Raw genomic sequence first — 20465 nt, 5'->3', positions numbered from 1 at the left:
TATTATGCGTATGCATACTTGAGAGCTTTACTTGTTACTCCTGTCAGATTAATTCAGTCACTTCTACCCTTAAGAGCTGATCCCTGACATGTTTATGAAAGCTACTTAATCTTTTAATAGATGACTAATTTTCTGAAGACAGCATTATGAAACTTTTAACCTTGATACCTGCAAAAATGATGTGAAAAGGAGCAATTCCATTTAACTCTTTAAAACTTCAGTTCTTATTTGAAAAAGTATAATGGCAATTTTTAATTGAAAACTTAAAAAAAAAAGAAAAGGACACTTATCTTAATTTTTCTACCCATCTGTCTATTTGGTACTTAGATACCTTGGATAAGGTTCTGTCTCTTCATACAGATTACGTAATTGAAGACTGTAGCTTTCCTACGTTACTTTCTAGAGACTTCAGATCTTTGAAGAGTTTCAAAGGTCACATTTTTGCAGGGATGATTTAGGTATGTTCACAAGATTTCTTTTTTATTTAGTCCTACAGAGCCGATCATTCAGTCAGAAGGGAAAATAATCTTTATTACATTTTAAAATTGCTATTTAAAATCAAGACTTTCTGAGTTAAAAAACAAACAAAGTGGGGCACCTGCATGGCTCAGTGGGTTAAGCCTCTGCCTTTGACTCAGGTTCCTGGGATCGAGCCCCACATCAGGCTCTCTGCTCAGCAGGGAGCTTGCTTCCCCCTCTCTCTCTGCCTGCCTCTCTGCCTACTTATGATCTCTCTCTGTCAAATCAATCAATCAATGAATCAATCTTAAAAAAAAAAGAAAGAAAAAAGTATAGGAGAATTTAAATGAAGGATTGAAGGGATTCCCCTAGATAATCTGCATACTTTTCCTGCTGGGGTTGGTGATATATCTCTTGTTATTGACCTGTAGTTTTTCCAACTTATTTTTACTGTGAAAAGACCCTTTCCCATTGAAAATAGATTGAGCTGGATCCTTGGGAAAAGATGATACTTAGTAGTACCAAGAGGAGAATCACTGTTTGTCCCAGTGGCGCAGTGCAGTCTTGCATTAAGTGCTCTGGGACTAATTAATCAGGAAATGACTCTAATTAAAAAAGGAAACTGCTCTTCAGCTGCCTGCACAGGCTGTTTTACCAGAAGAAACTGTGGAGTTAGCTACTTGCTATCCAGCTTCTAGCAACATTCTTTCACTGCTTATGTGCTAGTTGAAAGGAGTGATATGAAAGATTTCTAGCCAACTTTATTTTGTAGTGATAAACTTTGATATTTAATGGACTTCTTTTTAGACATAAATTTACATAATAGCAATAATTTTGGAGTTAAAATATTTTGGTTGATCTGCCAAGTTTTTTAACTTGTAATCTTACCATGTATTTTAAATCTTGGAACAAGCCATGCTACTTAAAAATAATCTTAGTAGACAACATTTGGGAATGTATGCAGATGTGTATAAATATAAACGTACATACATATATATCATGTGAGATCAAAATCAACATAAATATCTAACAACTATTAGTGAATTTATTTATTTAATTAATATTATCGTTTGTATAAGCTTAACAGTTTCTTTGGTTTAACTGAAATCTTCTTACAGAATTACTACATAAAAGAGACTGTTTTAATTTCATAAGGGTATGTGTATTATGTATATATTCTATGTCTTGTTTCCAGGCCTGTTTGTGTCTGTATGATGATTATTATATCCAGCATTTCAGATATTTCTTAATTTACCAAATAGTAATTGATTATGAATTACTAGTAAGAACTTTATCATTGTTCTTAATGTTGCTTTTGTTAATTTACTTCCTATCTTTTGATATGTTTTAATACATATACAGAGGTTTATTAGTTTCTCAAATAAACCAATTAAAATGGAGCTAATTAGTTTTCTCAAAGAAACATCTAAAATGGGCAAGTAGTTGGACAAATTAGGAAGATAACTGAAGATAACTGAAAAGTTCCCCTCAGTAGATCTGGAATTGTAGCTTACTCCTCTTTGCATCTTTCCCACCCTTCCCGCACATGTTGGCACATAGTAGATTTTCATTTTTATATTCTGATTCTTTATTTGTATGAAGATGATTTGAATTGTGGCTCTTTGGGGAACAGTTTATTCTGTGCTGTTATTTCAAACCAGTTATACTTCAGGATGCTAAATCTTGTACAAATGATTATTGACACAGCACAATCTAATGTTTGCAAACTTCATGGCATGTTCAGCTATGGCAAACATAAATCTTATGAATGATGTAGTAATTACTTTTTAAATGTAGATGTATTTCTTTGAATTGCATTTCTGTTGAATTAAGAAAAAGTTTGTTAACCCAGATTTGCCACTAACTTATATTATTTGATGCACCTGATAACCACAAGAGAGTATATTGAACAAGAACAGTTATTAAAGCAGGTGCCATAGTTTTTACTCAGGTTTTAGATTTCTGGGATTCTTTTTGATTAGGGTTTCTGTTGAACTTGAGGTATGTGGATTTGCATTAATTTGCGTAACTCAAGTTACTCAGATGTTCACCTTAAAGTATTGTTAAAGGTTTATTTAATACATTAATTTTGAGAATTGAGAATTGATTTAGAAACATTAGTTTATCTTTTTGACTTAGCTGTGGATTAGATTGATTTCAAACCATAGTATTATAGTTAATGTAGAAATCTAAAAGTTTAAATACTCAGCCCAAGGACAAATAGAAGAGGTATATCAGAACTGGAAATAGAAACTAGAGTTACCTGTAATTAATTATGGTTTTTAACTCCCTTTTTAATGTTTTCCATTGAACTTGCTTGGAGCATAAAACCATAGAGAATATTTCTTCTTTATATTGTGATAAAACCACATGATTATCACAGTTTTCATGAATAAACAGTACCTCTAGAGACTAAACACTAAGAGGCAACTTGCCGGCTTTCCAGAAGTGGTCTTTCCAAGGCTGAGAACTCGTGCTTGTGGTCAGGGCTGCTCGCTGCATACGTGGTAAAAGCTGTGCACCGCTCCAGGACTGATGTTAAACTCATCCACATTAGAAACTTGAATCATTTGCTTTACATAGGTAGCATGATGTTTAGATTAAGTAAGGTAAGGTATTATTCCACTGATACTGTTTTGTTTTGCTTTTCTTTGGAACGGGGCGGCAAACTTTTTTTTTTTTGAGGTAAACTTTTAATAACTGCTTTTATCATCAGATTAAGTCATGCAGTTACAAAGTAGTTAGAAATTTCTGAAAGACCATTTCTTTTTAAAGCTCCCTCTTACATACATAATATCTAGTACTTTATTGGGACACTCCTGTTCAAAAGGTCCTGGCCAAGTAAGTCCCAAACAAAACACTCAACCCAAGGTTGTTTTCAGCCCACTGTTAATGAAGCTGTGTGTAGAATACGAGCCTCTAAAAGAGGACATAAAGGGTGAGTCGGGCTTTTGGCAAGGCTCAGAACTGCCAACTAGACTCCAAAGTGGGAACCCAAGTGGTTTTTTTCTGGGGCACTTTACTTGAATTATTGCTTAGACAACACAATAGATCTTTAAAAAAGAAGAACAACTAATTAACATGATAAGGAGGTTATTACACTCTTTAAAATGTATGTCATAGTTGTGGTTAGTAAATTCTTTTTTTTTTTTTAAGATTTTATTTATTTATTTGACACAGAGAGAAATCGCAAGTAGGCAGGGAGGAGGCAGGCAGACAGAGAGGGGGAAACAGGCTCCCTGCTGAGCAGAGAGCCCAGTGCAGGGCTCTGTCCACCCTAAGACCATGACTTGAGTCAAGGCCGAGGCTTAACCCACTGAGCCACCCAGGCGTCCCTGTGGTTAGTAAATTCTGACAGTCTTAACAAAAATAGTCTCCAGCATTTGCAAGTATGAAGATCACTTAATTTTCCACAGGATTTTTGCTGCACAACAATACATGATAGATGAGCTACAAATGATACTGTTTTATATTATAAAAATACAAGCTTTTTTTCATTTATTATGTTTATAGGCATTCACTCTTTGTGTTCATATTGTTAATGGAACTCTATATAGAATGATTTTATTACCATATAAGAGGAAAGATTCTCTTGCTGCTAGATTTTATTAGTTTGTACCAAATTCAGTAGTGTCCTAAGTCATTGACAATTCTTTAATATACGGGTCTTCTGGTAGCATATTAATACTTCATGAAAATGGTTACAAATTAAATAATGACTTTGTTTTTTTATTCTGGAGAAAGAGATGTTCTCTAAGAAAGCCTATATTAGTGAAACCTCTTCAAAAAACAAAAGAAATCCATGTTTATCGTAGTAATTTTGAGGGCTCTCCAAGGATACCTTGTTCCTCCGGGGGCACTCCAGAGAGAATTTAAGGAGGGCTTGGTCCAGTAAAAATATGGCAGCCAATCTAAATGCCAACATTATGTCACTTTGACTCGATTAGAGTGTAAACTTGGAATATGGTCTCAAGTGCCAATTCCATACCTCTCTGCAAGTCTGGATTTAATCATGAAAGCAGAGTCAATACTTGATTATTTGTTCTTGGTTTGTTTACATTCAGGGTTAATTTCACTATTGACTGATTCAGTAGATGTGGGATGGGGCTTGCAGTTCTCATTTCTAACAACCCATCTGTTAGTGCCAGTACCTCTAGTAGTCTATGAAACAATTTGAGTAGCAAGGGTCTAGGTCTTAGGCCTTAAACCCTAAAATGTTCCTGAAATAGTTTTTTTTTTTTTAATGATTGTTGGCTCAGTAAATGCATGTAATTATTTCTGGCTTATTTTAGTTAAGAAAAGAAATAGCTAAAAGTCACAATGTAATTTATTACTTAGTATAAAATAGTTAAAAAATTTTTCTACAATCATGGGTAAGAGAGATCATAGCTGAATACTATTACTGTTATGGACAGATAAGACAATGTAGTGTGTGTGTATGTGTGTGTATGTGTGTGTGTGTGTGTGTGTGTGTGTGTGTGTGTGTGTGTGTGTTTTAAAGAGAGGGAGAGAGAGCATGGAGGTGAGGAGCAGAGGGAGAGAGAGAGAGAATCTTAAGGTGACACCACACCCAACACAGGGCTCGATCTCACAACCCGGTGATCATGACCTGAGCTGAAATCAAAAGTCAGATGCTTCAATGACTCTGCTACCCATGTGCCCCAAGACAATACAGTTTAATTTTTGTGTATGGTATGAGAAAGTGGTACACTTTCATTCTTCTGCATGTGGCTGTCCAATTTTCCCAACACTGTTGAATAGACTTTTTTTTTCCATTGGATATTCTTTCCTGCTTCATTGAGGATTAGTTGATCATAGAGTTGAGGGTCCATTTTTGGATTTCCTATTCTGTTCCACTGATCTATGTGTCTGTTTTTGTGCCAGTACCATACTGTCTTGATGATTACAGCTTTGTAACAGAACTTGAAGTCTGGAATTATGATGACTTCAGCTTTGGCTTGCTTGCTTGCTTTTTTTTTTTTTTTTTTTTTTTTTTGGTAAATCAGATTTTTAAAAATTTATTTAATATAATTTAATTTTTTTTCAGTGTTCCAAAATTCATGGTTTATGCATCATACCCAGTGATCCATTCCTTTGGCTATTTGGGATCTTTTCTGGTTCCATACAAATTTTAGGATTGTTTGTTCCAGCTCTATGAAAAATTCTGATGGTACTTTAATAGGGATTGTGACAATATAGTTGAAAAACTGAAATAGTTATGGGGCACCTGGGTGGCTGAGTCAGTTAAGTGCCCAACTCTGGATTTTGGCTCAGGTCATGATCTCGGGGGTATGAGATGGAGCCCCTGCTTTGGGCTCTGTGTTGGCCATGGTGCCTGCTTAAGATTCTCTCTCTTCCTTTCTGTCTGCCCCTCCCTTATCTCCCTCCTACCCCATGTGCATGTGTGCATGTGCACTCTCTCTCTCTAAAAAAATAAAGTATATATTTAAAATAAAACTAAAATATAGTTTCTTATCAAAGGAATACTGTATAAATAAATACAAAATGAGAATCATGACAGTGGATTATGCATAGTTGCCTTGTAAAGTTTAAGTTCTTAACATCTAAATCATCTGATACTTGGCTTTTACTTGATGGAAAAGAAGGAAGGAAAGTTAGAGAATTAAAGAAGTAGATATTTCTTCTAAATGATTTTTCTCTCCTGAGTTTTGGCTGTCTACTTTCATTTTTGATTCAGGCTTTTTCTTTATTTCTCAAAATGTATGGAGCCTTTTAGGTTTTCCATTTGAGCCCAAAGAATAAGAATTAAATTTTACTTCCATTAATCTTCATTCCTATACTACTTGACCCATCCCATTTAAAACCTTAACACATTTTATTTCCCAGGAAGACAAGTCCTATTCCCCATTGCTTCTGTCAGGTTAAATTGAGAGAAGAGTTCTTTAGTGAAAGCCAACCACATTAATTTAAAATATTCTGTCATGGAGATAGTAGCTTAACAGAATTTAAGGTTACTGGAAGACCTGTGCAGTTACATAGGACTCCACACTTATTACAAAGGCTGTGTGCTTGGTTAAATTTTCTGCTGTATTTGCCTTGAAATTCTTAATAGTTTTGAACAATGGGCCCTGTGTTTTTATTTTGCAGTGATGCTCAAAAATTATTTGACTTGTCCTGCATCATTTGGATCATTGCTCTCCAGTATATAAAATGTTGTTTTTCTCTGGCTGCTTTCAAGATTTTCTTTTTCACTTTGATTTTTGATAGTTTGATTATGATATGCCTAAGCATGGTTTTCTTCATATTAGTCCTCCTTGGGGCCACAAACTTTCTTAAGTCTGTGAATTGATGTCTTTCACCAATCTTTGGATTATGATATGCCTAAGCATGGTTTTCTTCATATTAGTCCTCCTTGGGACCACAAACTTTCTTACATCTGTGAATTGATGTCTTTCACCAACTTTGGAAAGATTTGGGACGTTACTTCTTCAAATAGTCTTACTTCCCAAGTCTCTTCTACTACTAGGATTTTGTCTTGTTGATATTGTCCCCTCAGATCTCTGGGGCTTTCTCATTTTTATTTTTTGATCAGCTGTTTTTCTTTCTTCTGTAGGTAGGATAATTTTTGCTGATCTTTCTTCAAGTTCAATTAGTCTTTTTTCATCTCTATTTTAAGTCCCTGCTGTGAATTTTTAATGTTATGTTTATATTCTAAAATGTTCCTTTGGATCTTTTTTATATTTTCATTTTCTCTCCTGAAATTTACTCTACTTTTTACTCAGTGCAGGTATAGTTTTCTTTACTTCACTGAGTATAGCTTCATAGCTACTTCAGAGTCCGTGTCTGACAATTTCAACATTTGGATCATCTTAAGGTTGCCTTCTGTTGATTGTCTTTTCCTTTGTAAATAGGTTATAGTTTCCTGGTACTTGTTTGTCAAGTAATTTTGGAGTTCTGTCCTGGAAAGTGTGAATATTATGAGAGTACTGACTTTTTGTTTAGCAAGTGCCTAACTTGATTTTATTCAGATTATAAACTCTGTTTTGTCTTGGTGGCTAGCAGACCCATTCTTGGTTGAGCCCATTCAGCTTGAGCCTACCAGCTTGTAGTCTGTCACATGTATACTTGGGTTGGGGGTTACTCAGAAACTTGGGAGGTGTTATACACAAAATTTAGGATTCTCAGTCTCTGGCTCTTCTTCTCCTTTATTTCCTTCTTCACTCTGGCAACTGTGATTATGCTGGGCCCTGACCCTGCCTTCTCAGTCAGGAAAGACAGTACACTTTCTATTGGAACGTCAGCCATCTTGCATCACATTGTGACCGTGGCCCACCCTCAGGTCAAAGCTGCAAAATATGCATACTTATCTCATATTCCTGCTTTCCGAGTTGGATTACCTCTCCCAAATAATCCTGCTTTTTTCCTCTCTCCAGAGCCCTCAGTGAATTTTCCTTTGCATTTAGTCTGGAGCTTAAAGTTGGTCTGTTAGGGCTTATGCTGTCCTACTACAAGTACAACTTTCTTTGTGTGTCAGCTTTTAGTACTTTTGAAGGGAAGCAAGAGTGATTTGTATAAAGGCTTTGTATCATACTGCTTGGAGAATGTAGAAATTTGATAATACCTTTAGTGGTATATAATAAAATAGCTAATCCTTTTGAATATTTATTATTGAATGTGTGAATTCATTTAATTATTGCTGTTTATATTATTTATAATTATTTAAGTGCCATTATTGAAGCATAAAGATTTTAAGTAACTTGCCCAAAGTTGTAGTAAACAAAGGAGTTACCTGCTTTAAGAGCACATATTTTGAATTACTTTTCATAAGAAAAAGAGAGCACTCTGTGGTTTCTTCCAGTTTGGAGACTTAATATAAGTATAACAAACTGGAATATTTTCTCTGCCCATTGGGCGAAAATTATCTTGTGTTTAGGTTTCCTGTGCCTGATTAATAAGGATCATCAAGATTTAAGTAACTTTTTAAAACATTTGAACAACTTCCAAAAGTTTTAAAAATAGAAAATAGAATTCATAATAATACAAACAATAATTTATATTTCATTGTTGACCATTTGGGTTATTATAACAAAATACAATAAAGGGGGTGGCTTACAGACAACAAGTATTTATTTCTTACAGTTCTGGAGGCTGGGAATTCCAGGGTCATAACATAAACAGATTCAATGTCTGGTGAAGGTCTACTTCCTGGTTTATAAAGGATGCCTTCTCAGTTTGTCCTCACATGGTGGAGGAAGCAAAACAGCGTTTTTTGTTTTTTTTTTTTTAAAGATTTTATTTATTTATTTGACAGAGGGAGACCCAGAGAGAGGGAACACAGCAGGGGGAGTGGGTGAGGGAGAAGCAGACTTCCTGTGGAGCAAGGTGCCTGATGCGGGGTTCCATCCCAGGACCCTGGGATCATGACCTGAGCCAAAGGCAGATACTTAACTACTGAGACACCCAGGTGCCCCCAAGACAGCATTTTTCTGTAGTGCCTTCAGACTGCATCTGACATTGTAGGAGGCATTTAACACTTTATTGAATCCACAGATAACGAACAGAAAGAAACCTTTTGATAGTAATCCCCAAATGTCTTTTGGACTTTTTTCTTCTTTACTCTTTTCTGGAAAATGTACTGTGAGTAAAACTGCCTCTTCTTTGTCTCAAAATGAACTGAATAATATTTCCAGTGTCTTATACCTGTATTTTGATTTATGAATCAACTAATACAAAAATTTAAAAGACTCCTGGGCTAAAGGGGCTACTTAAATGCTAAGTAATATGCTTTCAGATGAAAATACTTTAGAAATATTTATATTTGATAATTTTTCTATGTAATCCTCTTGGAGGTCTTTGAAGGTTTCCTTTTTTGTTTGCTTCCTTCTTTCACTCCACACTCTTTTCTTCCTTTGTTCCCTCCTGCCCTCCTTCCTCTGCTTTCCTCCCTTCCTCTAGTATAGAGTACTGTTCTGGAAAAGACATATCCTATCTTGTGCCAAGCCTTTGATCCAATTTTGGAACAACTTCTCGAGGTAATTTAAGTACAGAAGGTAGACTGAGTGTTCACTTTACTTTTGATTTATATATGACATCTGTTTGAAACTAAACTTTCTTTTCAGAACCAGAAAAAATATATTTATTTTGGGATATGTAGGCCAAAGGCAAATGATCTGAGAAGTAATCACCCTTGTTCCTAAAGAAGTCACTTCAGTTTATAAGAAAAGCTGTATTTGACCAAAACCAAAGGACTTCAAAAAAGAAACCATAGTATACAGTAGGCTATCAAGAAAAAGCTACTGAATGATGAATGAAGGAAATGTGTGTCTATGTTTTTATGGCCTACCTAGAATATAGGATATGTCTTTTTTTTTCCTGACCCACTATCAAAGAGGGGATGTAAAATTGCTGTGTTCAGTAGTGTTGGCCTAGAACAAGAGGTACTTGTGGCATGAAAAAATAATCTTTATGTGCCTTACCCTCATGCCCTTAGGATTACTAGAGACAATGGCTCATAGTGTAGCTTCTGCTGCTTTTCCATTCTCAGCCTGGCATTTAAAATTAGTAAAATGCAGATTTAACCTTCATTTCTTTCCTCAAGTCCATGACATTTCTGTATTTCTTTAGTTATTAAATGCTTTTTGATAATGATAAAAATGCATATTTTATTAATTTTTGGAAATGTTTCTTGATGTACTTCTCAGGCTTTACTATATGTCATCTCAGCCATATTTTAAATAAACAAACAATAACCATATTTTAGTCAAAATTGTTCAATAGTGGTTTTGCTTCCTATGAAGGAAACAAAAAGATACTGGGGAAAGGTGCCGAGTAACTTAAACTGCATTCAGTGCAGTAATCTCCTTGACATCACACTTTCTGAAGTGTCTTCTTGCTACTATAGAATAAAAACATGAATAAATTACAGCCTTTAATGCATCTAATTGACTTGTATATAGCACACCTTTATGTTCCAGTTGTGCTCATGCTTAACACTTTATTGGTGTTATTATTGTTACAAAATTGTAGTATACCATTGGAATGCAAGTTCTTGTGGAATTAAAATAAGCCAACAATAGGATTATCATTTAACACTTAGGGAAAAAATTGGTTAAATTGTCCTTGTCAGTCATTGCAAGCAAATAATAAGAGGACTTACTACTTTTTGTTGTTGTAGCTGCGATTAGTTGGTAAGGAACCCTGTTAACACACTGAATATTATTTGAGCTGTGTAGGTCATCAGCCACAGCACTGGGAATCTTTTTGTCATGCTGAGTTTTTTCATTAGAGTTTGTTATGGCATTTGCTGTAGATAGGATCTGACCGGTATAACCAACAGATACTGTAGTATGTTAAATTTTTTATCAGTAGTTTTCTGTTATGTCTCTAGTCTTTGTGTCCCAACACACATTAATAATGTTGTTAATAGGCACCCTTGTGAATGTAAAACTTTCAGGGCTCCAAACAACTTGTAAAAAGCATCGGATGTTGCTATTGCATGCCTGTTTGGTAAGCATCACATTCTATAAATGAACCAAATTAGGCCTTAGGACTGGAAGAATTCAAGTGACTTTCTGTCATCCAATAAATAGTGGACTAGAATTTTCTTTTATTTCTAGTAGCATTTGGCTGAGCCATGAAGAGTATTTCCAATAATAGTATTCAGAATTCCTTACCAACTTAAATTCTTATGAAAATCCCCCCAAATATAAGGAGCAAATTAAACACAATCGTTTTTATTTGTGTGGATTAAAAACTGGATAATAAAAACAAAAACAAACACCTCAGTCTGATGTTTAATGGTGGGGTTTAGACTAGTGTTTTCCACAAATATAGTACATCTTCATGTTACTCAATAATTGGCATTTTCTCTTGATTCTTTTCATATTCGTTAAACTCATTTTTGCAGAGTTAAAATTTATAAATATAGTGACATTCCAGCAATATTGGATCAATTTTTTTTTAATTTCCAAAACTTTTCTAATACCCATTTTGTGTACAAAAACCTTAATAGTGCCAAGCATCTAGTTTATTAGGAAGCTCAAAGGATTAGAGTTATATTTATAATTAAGTTTCATCTACTTAGAGGAAGAAACTTTATTGGTAATGTAACATTTATTACTGAAATAGTTATTGGTTGACTGGGAGAATTTTACTGTATGTTACAATCAATTAGCTGTCATCAGGTTCACCCAACCCCACCTCCCTCCCCTCCAAAACCCTGTTTGTTTCTCAGAGTCCACAGTCTCTCAAGGTTTGTCTCTTCTTCCGATTTCCCCCAACTCACTTGAGCCCGGTGGTGGGTATTATGGAGGGTACCTATCGCAAGGAACACTGGGTGTGGTGCATAAACAATGAATTTTGGATCACTGGAAAAAAATTAAATTAAATTTTAAAAAATTAGCTGTCATCATTCTCATGAAGTTCTATTTAAAATACTTCCTATTTAATACCTTTACTCTTGAACACCACCAATAATTTCTTTTCCCTCTGGGGCATACAGCTGTTACCAGCCTACTCAGAGCCATGTCAGGGCATAAAATCATCTTGACAGAAAGCTTTAAATTATAAATAGTCCCATAATGACATTCATCTTGGGCTGTACATTTATAAAAGGAGTTATTAAGGAAAATGTCATTTCAACCCATTACTATAACTGGAATCCTTCACATTTCTGCAGTCATCTTTTGATACCCAGATAATATTTGTATATGCAAGCATTCAAACTGTTAGGGCTATTGAGTTTTGCAAGTATAAAGACAGACTAGGGATATTGGATAAACTGTTTCCTAAAATGGTCTAATTTTTTTTCTATCACAAATACATCTTCATATGTGCCTTCTCCCTGAGAAGACTGTGAAAGGATTGGAGTATTAAGACTCCAAGGTCTTAATATTATTCAAAAGGCATACTACTGGAAATATTTCCTATATGATAAGAGAAAAGAAAAGATAAAAGATTGATTTATCTCATTGTTATATAAAGGCAACTTCACAGTATTGGATATTGAATAGAATTCCGTGAACACTTTTTTCCTAGAGTAAATGTTGATATTAAATTATTTGGTGTTAGTGTTGTGAGTTTTAAATACCCAATTAATTCTAACTTCTTACTGGCACATTTAAATTCTATGAAAATTCTACTTTTAACCCAAGGTGTATTTTTTTCTTTGAACAAAATTACAGTTTCTCAAAAAAGCTTAACTTTTAAATAACTGTATCTCTCGAACTCGTCTTTCTATTTTATACTGCTGTACCAGTTTATTTCAGCTCCTGAAAGCAGGGGTAGGTGAGAGAGCGAAAGGGAAAAAGCAGAGGATGGTAACGTTTGTAATGTGAGTCCATGCAGCAGAGCTACATTTACACCAGGCTTTATCCTGTTGTGGTCACACCAAAAGCATCTAGATTATTGCTGGGTTGAAGCTGGCATTATGGAGATGGCAGTGTTAGATGAACAGAAATGCTGAATCTCTGTGAATGTGTGTATATGTCTGTACGTATATGTGTGGGTGAATGTTCATTTTTCAAGTCCTGTCCCCCAGCTCAGGAGTTTGTAAACATTGTTGCATCGTGCTGCCTAGTAGGCCCCCCAGTCTGCCAAACTGATGGCGGATTCCCACTTCGGTCTTCTAATTCAAGTTTTTAATCACATTTTCTTCTTTGATCCCAAATCCTTTTTAATAGAGACATTTTCTTACCAGGCTTCTGCCAGTTTAGCAACATTTATTCCTCTTTTAGGCATGTCTTGAAAACAGCATAATAGGTTTTTTTCTTTCCTTTCTCAATTTCTGTCTCTTAAAAGTGATTTCTGTCAAAGGCTCAGTGTTCTGAGTTGTTCCCTATGCTACCTAATCACTTTAGCCACTTAGCTTTGAAACTGCCTGGTGAAAAATAAAGTTGTACTGGCAGATGTAGGTCAATTCGTTTGAGTTCTCATTTTCCTTATTCCCCCATAACATGACCCAAGGATGATGAGAAAGTATAATATTTTTAGCTTTCCTTTGAAAAGCTTTATATTCTGGGTGAATTTAAGCCACCCTATTTTCTTTTATTTTAAGAGAATCCTGCTGTTTATTTTAGATTAGGAAAAGATCTAGCTTTATGAAATAACATTTTGTGTTGGTGTTTATCAGGAGAGGAACACAAATCAGTCAGTTTGATTGATTTAGCAAGTATTACCTTCTATCATGCGTCAGGCACTGTGCTCACCACAGTGATAGTGGTGATAATAGTAATAATAGTAAGGATAGATCTATTCAGAGGAGCTCATAACATAGTAAAGAAGATGGTTAAATATACTCAACCCTTTGTTGGTTGGTGAATAAATTGCTAAGTAAATTATTTTAGGCCCCTGCAAAAGACACTTAATGATCTTGTGGCTAATACATTTCTGGTCTCAGGGTTAGAAGGTTTTCATTTCACTCATTTCTGTTGATTTTTCCTCTTCCATCATATTTTTAATATGCTCTGGAGTAAGTCATGCAATATGTTTATAGTGTCAGTAATATCTGCTTATTATGAGATCTTTGGGGAGAAAGTGCTGGCTCAACAGAAATATTATCCTTTCAACAAACATGTACTGAATATCTATGATTGAAGCATTGTGTGTTAGGCTCCATGAGTGATACAAAGATAAATGAGACAATTGTCTCTGTCTAGGAGCTGACAATGCAATGAACAGAGTGGTGATAGGGTGTGGGGGAAGTTTGTGGAGGAAAGGATAATAATCAGGACATTCCTTTAGTGCTTTCATGTAAAAGCAAATGTATGTATAAAGGAGCATCTTATGGTAATTATATTTTTCCACCTGTTTGTATGATTTGTAATTGGATGTTTTCTGTACGCTTAGTGGGCATGCTAGAGTCAAAAATTGTTCGTTTCTTATCACTAGTTAAATAGTTTTCTTTAGCTTTGCCTCTTTTTCACTTGTATTGCCAGAGGACTTAATCATCACAATTAGAAGACATCTTTTGAAAATCAACTATATGCGTCAGGGTTTTCAACATTGAATAATACACCACACGACTTCATGGTGAAGAAAAGTCCTTAACAATCCCCTTCCACCAGTATGAACTATAAATATTATCTTGTTACCTAAATGTGTGGTGCTGTAAAATTCAATATAAGCTCTATATACTTTTAGTTCTCGTGATCATAATGTACCGGAAGCAATGAAAATATACATTTTTTGCTATTAATACCAATACCGTATGGTATTAATTTAATGCTGTGGATTAGGTTATTTTCCTGAAATTAAGTTGCTGCTTACAGTGAGTATGTGACCCTGATAGCTACCATATGGGATTTTTCTGAGCTTGGCATGCTTACGGGGCCGTGTGCTTTCAGATGACTCAGTTTTCCCAGCACACTTTTTGCAACCCACTTGGAGAATTTATTTGTAGGGTGTGGTGTTAGGTCATGTGACCTTCATTTGGTGCATTATTTACATATTACATAATAGCACTCTTTATGTACTATTTTCTGACCTGCAACCAGTTAAGAACTAGCTGGCTCCAACACAATGGTAAATGCTTCAGTAAATCTTGGCACCGATAGTGCATAACAATACTTTGTTATGAGATGGGTTATCAGAATCTACTTCTAGTAAAACTTCTAGATTATGGAGGAAATAAAATTGAAAATTAAAAAATATTACAGAGTATTCATGGACCGCTAAAGATACACTCTTGAAGATTCCTTGGACCCCAGTTTGAGAATAATATATGCAGACACATAGACACTGTATATATGTGGCATAAACAAACAGAAACTCAACACTGTTATAAAATGAATCATGTAGGCACTACATGGATACAAATTACTACGGCGTTAAATATAATGATCAAATTAACTATTGAATACTTTTGTTTTGGAGGTACAGTCTAAGCACTCAATACAACTATATAAAATTAAATTCTTTTTCTGTTTTTGAATGCTTGCATCCCTTTTTTGGGAAAAATTAGGAAAAATAAGATTTGGTTGGATGATACTAAAAAGCACAGATTAAGAATAAAGTAAGGCATTGTAGATCATTTATTTAAAGGACAATACCAGTTATTTGTTTTATTAAAAGGCAATAGAATTTTAATGGGCTCAGGATCAAAATAGTAATAATTATCACTAATCCTCTTCTTTACTGGGAAGGCAGGTAAGGGAAGATTTGTGGTTTTGTAAGCCTCCTCTTTCTGCGGAGGTAGGAAGCTCCTGCATATACAACAGAAGGCAGCTCTCCCTTTCTGTATAAGGCCCACATTCCCCCTGAGCCCAGCGTGAGCTTCTCAAGGTGTCTTTACTAGTTCACAAGATAAACCACAGCTACCTTAAAAATAAGCAATTATTTTTAGGGGGGAAATATACTTTTTAAAAAGTACAAATAAAGCAGAGGGATGTGGAGAAACACACAGAGGGGTCTGTTCCCAGTCAGTTCTGTTCAGTGTGTAAATACTGTAGAAATGTGCTATGTTACCACTATTTGTTACTATATTTGTCACCCGAATCTTGGTCATTAGTTATTAGAAAGGAACAAATGAAACTATGAAAGTAAAGACTTAACCTACATTTTCTAGTGCAAAGCATGTAAATCCAAAATTTTAATTTCTTCATCTATCTCTGGGAAAAGAATCAATTTATGATACTTCCTGGTTTAAATCCTTAAAGACCTTACCACTGCTTATAGAACCTTCATAAATTTTCTTCTGATACTCTTACTATATCCCTTCATTGTACGTCACCTTCCAGTGATGTTGACCTGTTTTAGTTCGTTCTCTACCAGACTGTGACTTCTATGATAAAAGATCTCAGAACTTCATCCAATACGTAGCATTCAATAGACCTTCAGTAAAATAGTAATTTAATTGAACTCTAATTGGATGAATCTGGGCAAAGCACTTGGGCAGTGAGTAGATCTTTTCAACCTTTAGTGTATTCTGGAGCAGAACAGTGAAGATTAGAGATAAGAAGCATGTTAGAAGACCAGAAAATCCAGATTTTGCACGAACTCTGAGTAGTTGAGTTCAATTCAACATGCATTTATTAACTCACATTTCCTGCTACTCATGAAGTTTGATAACATGTATGGTTCTCAGAGACACATTGTTGATTGTGTATAGAATGATGAGGGATGTGAGGAATATCGAAAATACTTCAAATATTAGGCTGAAGTTTTGTTTTTTGTTTTTTAATTTGGACTTTAGAGATAATTTGTAAAGACAAGAGCATGAGTATTTCAAGTTTTCTTTTGAGAACTGAGTCATAGATGTTGCATTTCAAGCCAAGTAAAGGTTTGATTATTTTACACTTCATGGCTTTTTAAAATTCTAGTTGCTATAACAACTTTGATATTTCTTTATTATTTTTAGCACTTCAGTTGCCATAACAATAAGATATCTTAAAAAATAGCAATTTTCTTTTATAAGGGAAAAATTTCTTTCAATTAAAAATGAATTTGAATCAACATTTCTTTCCCATAATGTGAACCCATTATTTAAAATACAATTATGCTATTCTGTTTTTGTATAATTTTGACAGAGCTTCACAGGAGATGTTTTAATGTTCAACTTAAAGGGAGGTGGCTATATTGAACCCTTTCTGTGACATACTATTAATATTTGATGGGATTTCATTGATATAAAAATCTTATTAAACAATTTAATTTCCAGATTTGTTTCATTAAAGTAAGAGAGAACATGATTAATGGATAGTTCTTACATGGAAGATACAAGAAATCTTGGAATTTCCTATTCTGTTGTGTAATTTTTAAGTGTATTTATCATGTCTATTGCCATACTCAGTTAGCACTTCACTTATCCAGAAATAACTGACAACGCAGGCCTGAGCTATAGCATTTTATTCATAGAACAGTACCTCTGTTTATTCTTTGAGAAAAAATTCTTGTAAGCTTAATTTCTGATATTTAAGCCTTTAGAAAATTAAGGATAGCAAATTAGAAGACGAAGGAGGAGTACTGCTATATTTGCTATGCAAATAGAGTCAGAAAATATGGGAGCTCCGTTCTTTTCTAGGTGCTGGTTACTTGGCGGAAATTAAACAAGTCTGTCTGTTTCTCGCTATATTTAAAACCTATGTATCTATACCTGTATATACATGTAAATGCAATCTAGTAGCTACAGAGGTATGATTGTATCATAAGACTGTGTTCTCACTGATGTTAACAGTGATGATCCCAGCCTACCAGGCAAAATTTAATTATGTTCAGAATTCTCAGTTTAAGAAGGCAGAGGAGTAGATGATACATCCTATAAAGATTTAAATGTAAAATTTCATAGAGTGAAGCAAAATTTTAAAAATTTAAAAAGAGAAACCCTCATTATCTGGGAATTGCAGCATCCATGAAACTGAGGTTTTTAACAGACTAAACTTTGGTAATTTTTACATTACTGTGTTGCTAATCATATAAATTTCCTAAGATGCATGGTCAGGTGCAGATAATGTGTTTATTTTAAGAATGTACTTCTAAAAAGGAATTTGGAAGGAGATGGCAATTCAATAGAAATGTGGAAGAGTTGTTATTAATTTCCTAACCTCAACAGGTTACTTGTGGGTATATCTTCTTAAGGAAAAATGATTAAACAAAAAGTCTATTGATAATAAGAATATGCTTACCTTTACTGTATGAGCTTTAAATGAGTAGTTACATACTTTTAATGGTTCATCTTTAATTTCTAGTTTTCATACCCAACTTTCAAATGTGGGAGTTACGTCCATTTTACAGATGGAAGCTGAGACACGTGGGAAGAATGACATACCCACAGCATCACAGTTAATGAGCACTGCAGCAAGCATGCCCTGCTCCCAAATCTGGCTTATGCTAGAGCCTATATTCTCTTCTTTAAGTCATAGTTTTCTCATGTCTTCAAATTTAATAAATATTTATTAAAAATAATAGCCTAACTTAGGGAAAATGTAAAGGAAGAGGGTACTATGCGTGGTTTGATTTTATTGCTCTGCATACTATTTTTGACCTATTAATTTGATCTTAATTATATATTTTATTTGAGGGTTTCCCCCACTCAGAGTTAAACATACATGTAAATTAGTATTTTCTTTCTCTGTTCTCCTCTGTGACTGATTAAAGATAATGAAATTTCTCGAAAGGTTTGCTTTCTTGGCCAGTTTTGTCAGATCCCAGCTAGCTAGGGCAGTCTCACAGTGTTGTATAACTGGCATTTAATAAGAAGTCTTTTCTCACCCAGTGTCTCACTTGCATCTGGGCTGTTGTGTCTGTGAGTGCAACCGCTGAACCATGAGTCAGGTATACTGATTGAGAGGCTGTGAAAGTAGACACAGGATAGATGCACTTATTCTTCTTGTAGGATCTGTTCTTTTAGACATTACATTAACTTTCACTCTTGATGGGACATTGCTTTGGAGGATTATGGTATTTTTCTTTTTAAACATCAATATATATAATTTCCTGGAAACAACTCAAGTAGTTCAGGGCTCTAATTTGGTGGTTTTACAAAGAAATGGAGCACTTAAAACATGCAAGTGCAATCATAGCTTTATCATTCTTTGTGGCTATAATTTACATGTAAGTGAAATGCACAGATCTTAAATGTCACATTTTGATGAGTTTTGATATAGATGCATGCATGTTACCCACAGATATCAAGATACACCATGTTTCCATCATCCCTAAAAGTTTTCTAATACCTCTTGCTGGTCAAGACACACACACACACACACACACACACACATTCACACCCACACCCCATATGAGGGAACTATGTTCTGATTTCTTTCATCAAAAATTAGTTTCACCTATTCCAGAATCATATAAACATAACGCAGTTGGTTTATCTGTTACCCTGGTGATGGATAGATGGATTGTTTTCAGTTTATGGCTATTAAAAGTAAAGCTGCTATGTACATTTTTATACACATTTTTTGTGGATATATTTTTTCATTTTGATGGGTTGGAACTAGTGAGTAGATTTGTTTAATGTTATAAGAAACTCCCCAACTGTTTCACAGTTTTAAAAGTTGGGCCATTTTCGAGGATATGGAGAAAAAGGAACCCTCTTGCCCTGTTGGTGGGAAAGCAAACTGGTGCAGCCACTGTGAAGACCAGTATGGAGGTTCCTCAGAACTACCCTATCATCCAGCAATTGCATTACTGGGTATTTACCCAAGGAATACAAAAACACTAATTCAGAGGAATACATGCATCCCTATGTTTATAGCAGCGTTATTTACAAGAAGCGGTCCGATTATTTATTGATCGATCCATGGATAAAGAAGAGGTGATATGTGTATATGTGTGTGTGTGTATACATAGAGGTGTGATATAATGCTAAACGAAACAAGTCAGTTACAGAAGGACAAATACCCTACGATTTAAGAAAGGCAAAAAGAGGGGCGCCTGGGTGGCTCAGTGAGTTAAAGCTTCTGCCTTCGGCTCAGGTCATGATCCCAGAGTCCTGGGATTGAGCCCTGCATCCAGCTCTCTGCTCCACGTGGAGCCTGCTTCCTCCTCTCTCTCTGCCTGCCTCTCTGCCTACTTGTGATCTCTGTCAAATAAATAAATAAAATATTTTTTAAAAAAGGCAAAAAAGAGACAAACAAGAAATAGACTGTTAATTATAGAGAACAAACTGATGGTTACCAGAGAGGAAGGAGGTAGGGGATGGGCGAAATAGGCAATGAGGTTTCAGGAGTGCACTTGTCACGAGCACCAGGGGATGTATGGAATTGTTGAATCACTATATTGTACGCCTGAAACTAATAGAACAGTGAAGAAAATAATATTAAAAAGTTGGGCCATTTTACATTACCACTAACAATTTTTAAGAGTTTGAATTGTTGTGCATTCTTATCAATATTTAGTATTCGCAGTGTTTTAATTTTAGCCATTCCACTGGGCAGGTAGTTATAGCTCATTGTGATTTTACTTTGCCTTTTCTTTCTTTTTTTTTTTTTTTTTTTTTAAAGATTTTATTTATTTATTTGACAGAGAGAAATCACAAGTAGGCAGAGAAGCAGGCAGAGAGAGAGGAGGAAGCAGGCTCCCTGCTGAGCAGAAAGCCCGAT

At 34.9% G+C, this 20465-nt stretch overlaps 1 protein-coding gene across 6 annotated transcripts in view; it reads left to right on the top strand.

The window, feature by feature from the left end:
- Positions 1-20465, top strand: part of RABGAP1L (RAB GTPase activating protein 1 like) — a 763170-nt gene that overhangs the window by 246081 nt on the left and 496624 nt on the right. Inside the window, exon 14 of one of the 6 annotated variants that reach the window (XM_047704252.1) lies at positions 18102-18173. The exons of the other annotated variants lie outside the window; for them this stretch is intronic. Within the exon in view, the coding sequence (XP_047560208.1) occupies positions 18102-18158 (57 nt within the window). The 3' untranslated portion in view covers positions 18159-18173. Of the gene's footprint in view, positions 1-18101; positions 18174-20465 lie in introns of those variants that run through there. 6 annotated transcript variants of the gene reach the window in all.

Source organism: Lutra lutra, chromosome 15, assembly GCF_902655055.1.
Source record: "Lutra lutra chromosome 15, mLutLut1.2, whole genome shotgun sequence".
Classification (NCBI taxonomy): Eukaryota; Metazoa; Chordata; class Mammalia; order Carnivora; family Mustelidae; genus Lutra; species Lutra lutra.
This window is presented reverse-complemented; position numbering and strand designations above follow the sequence as displayed.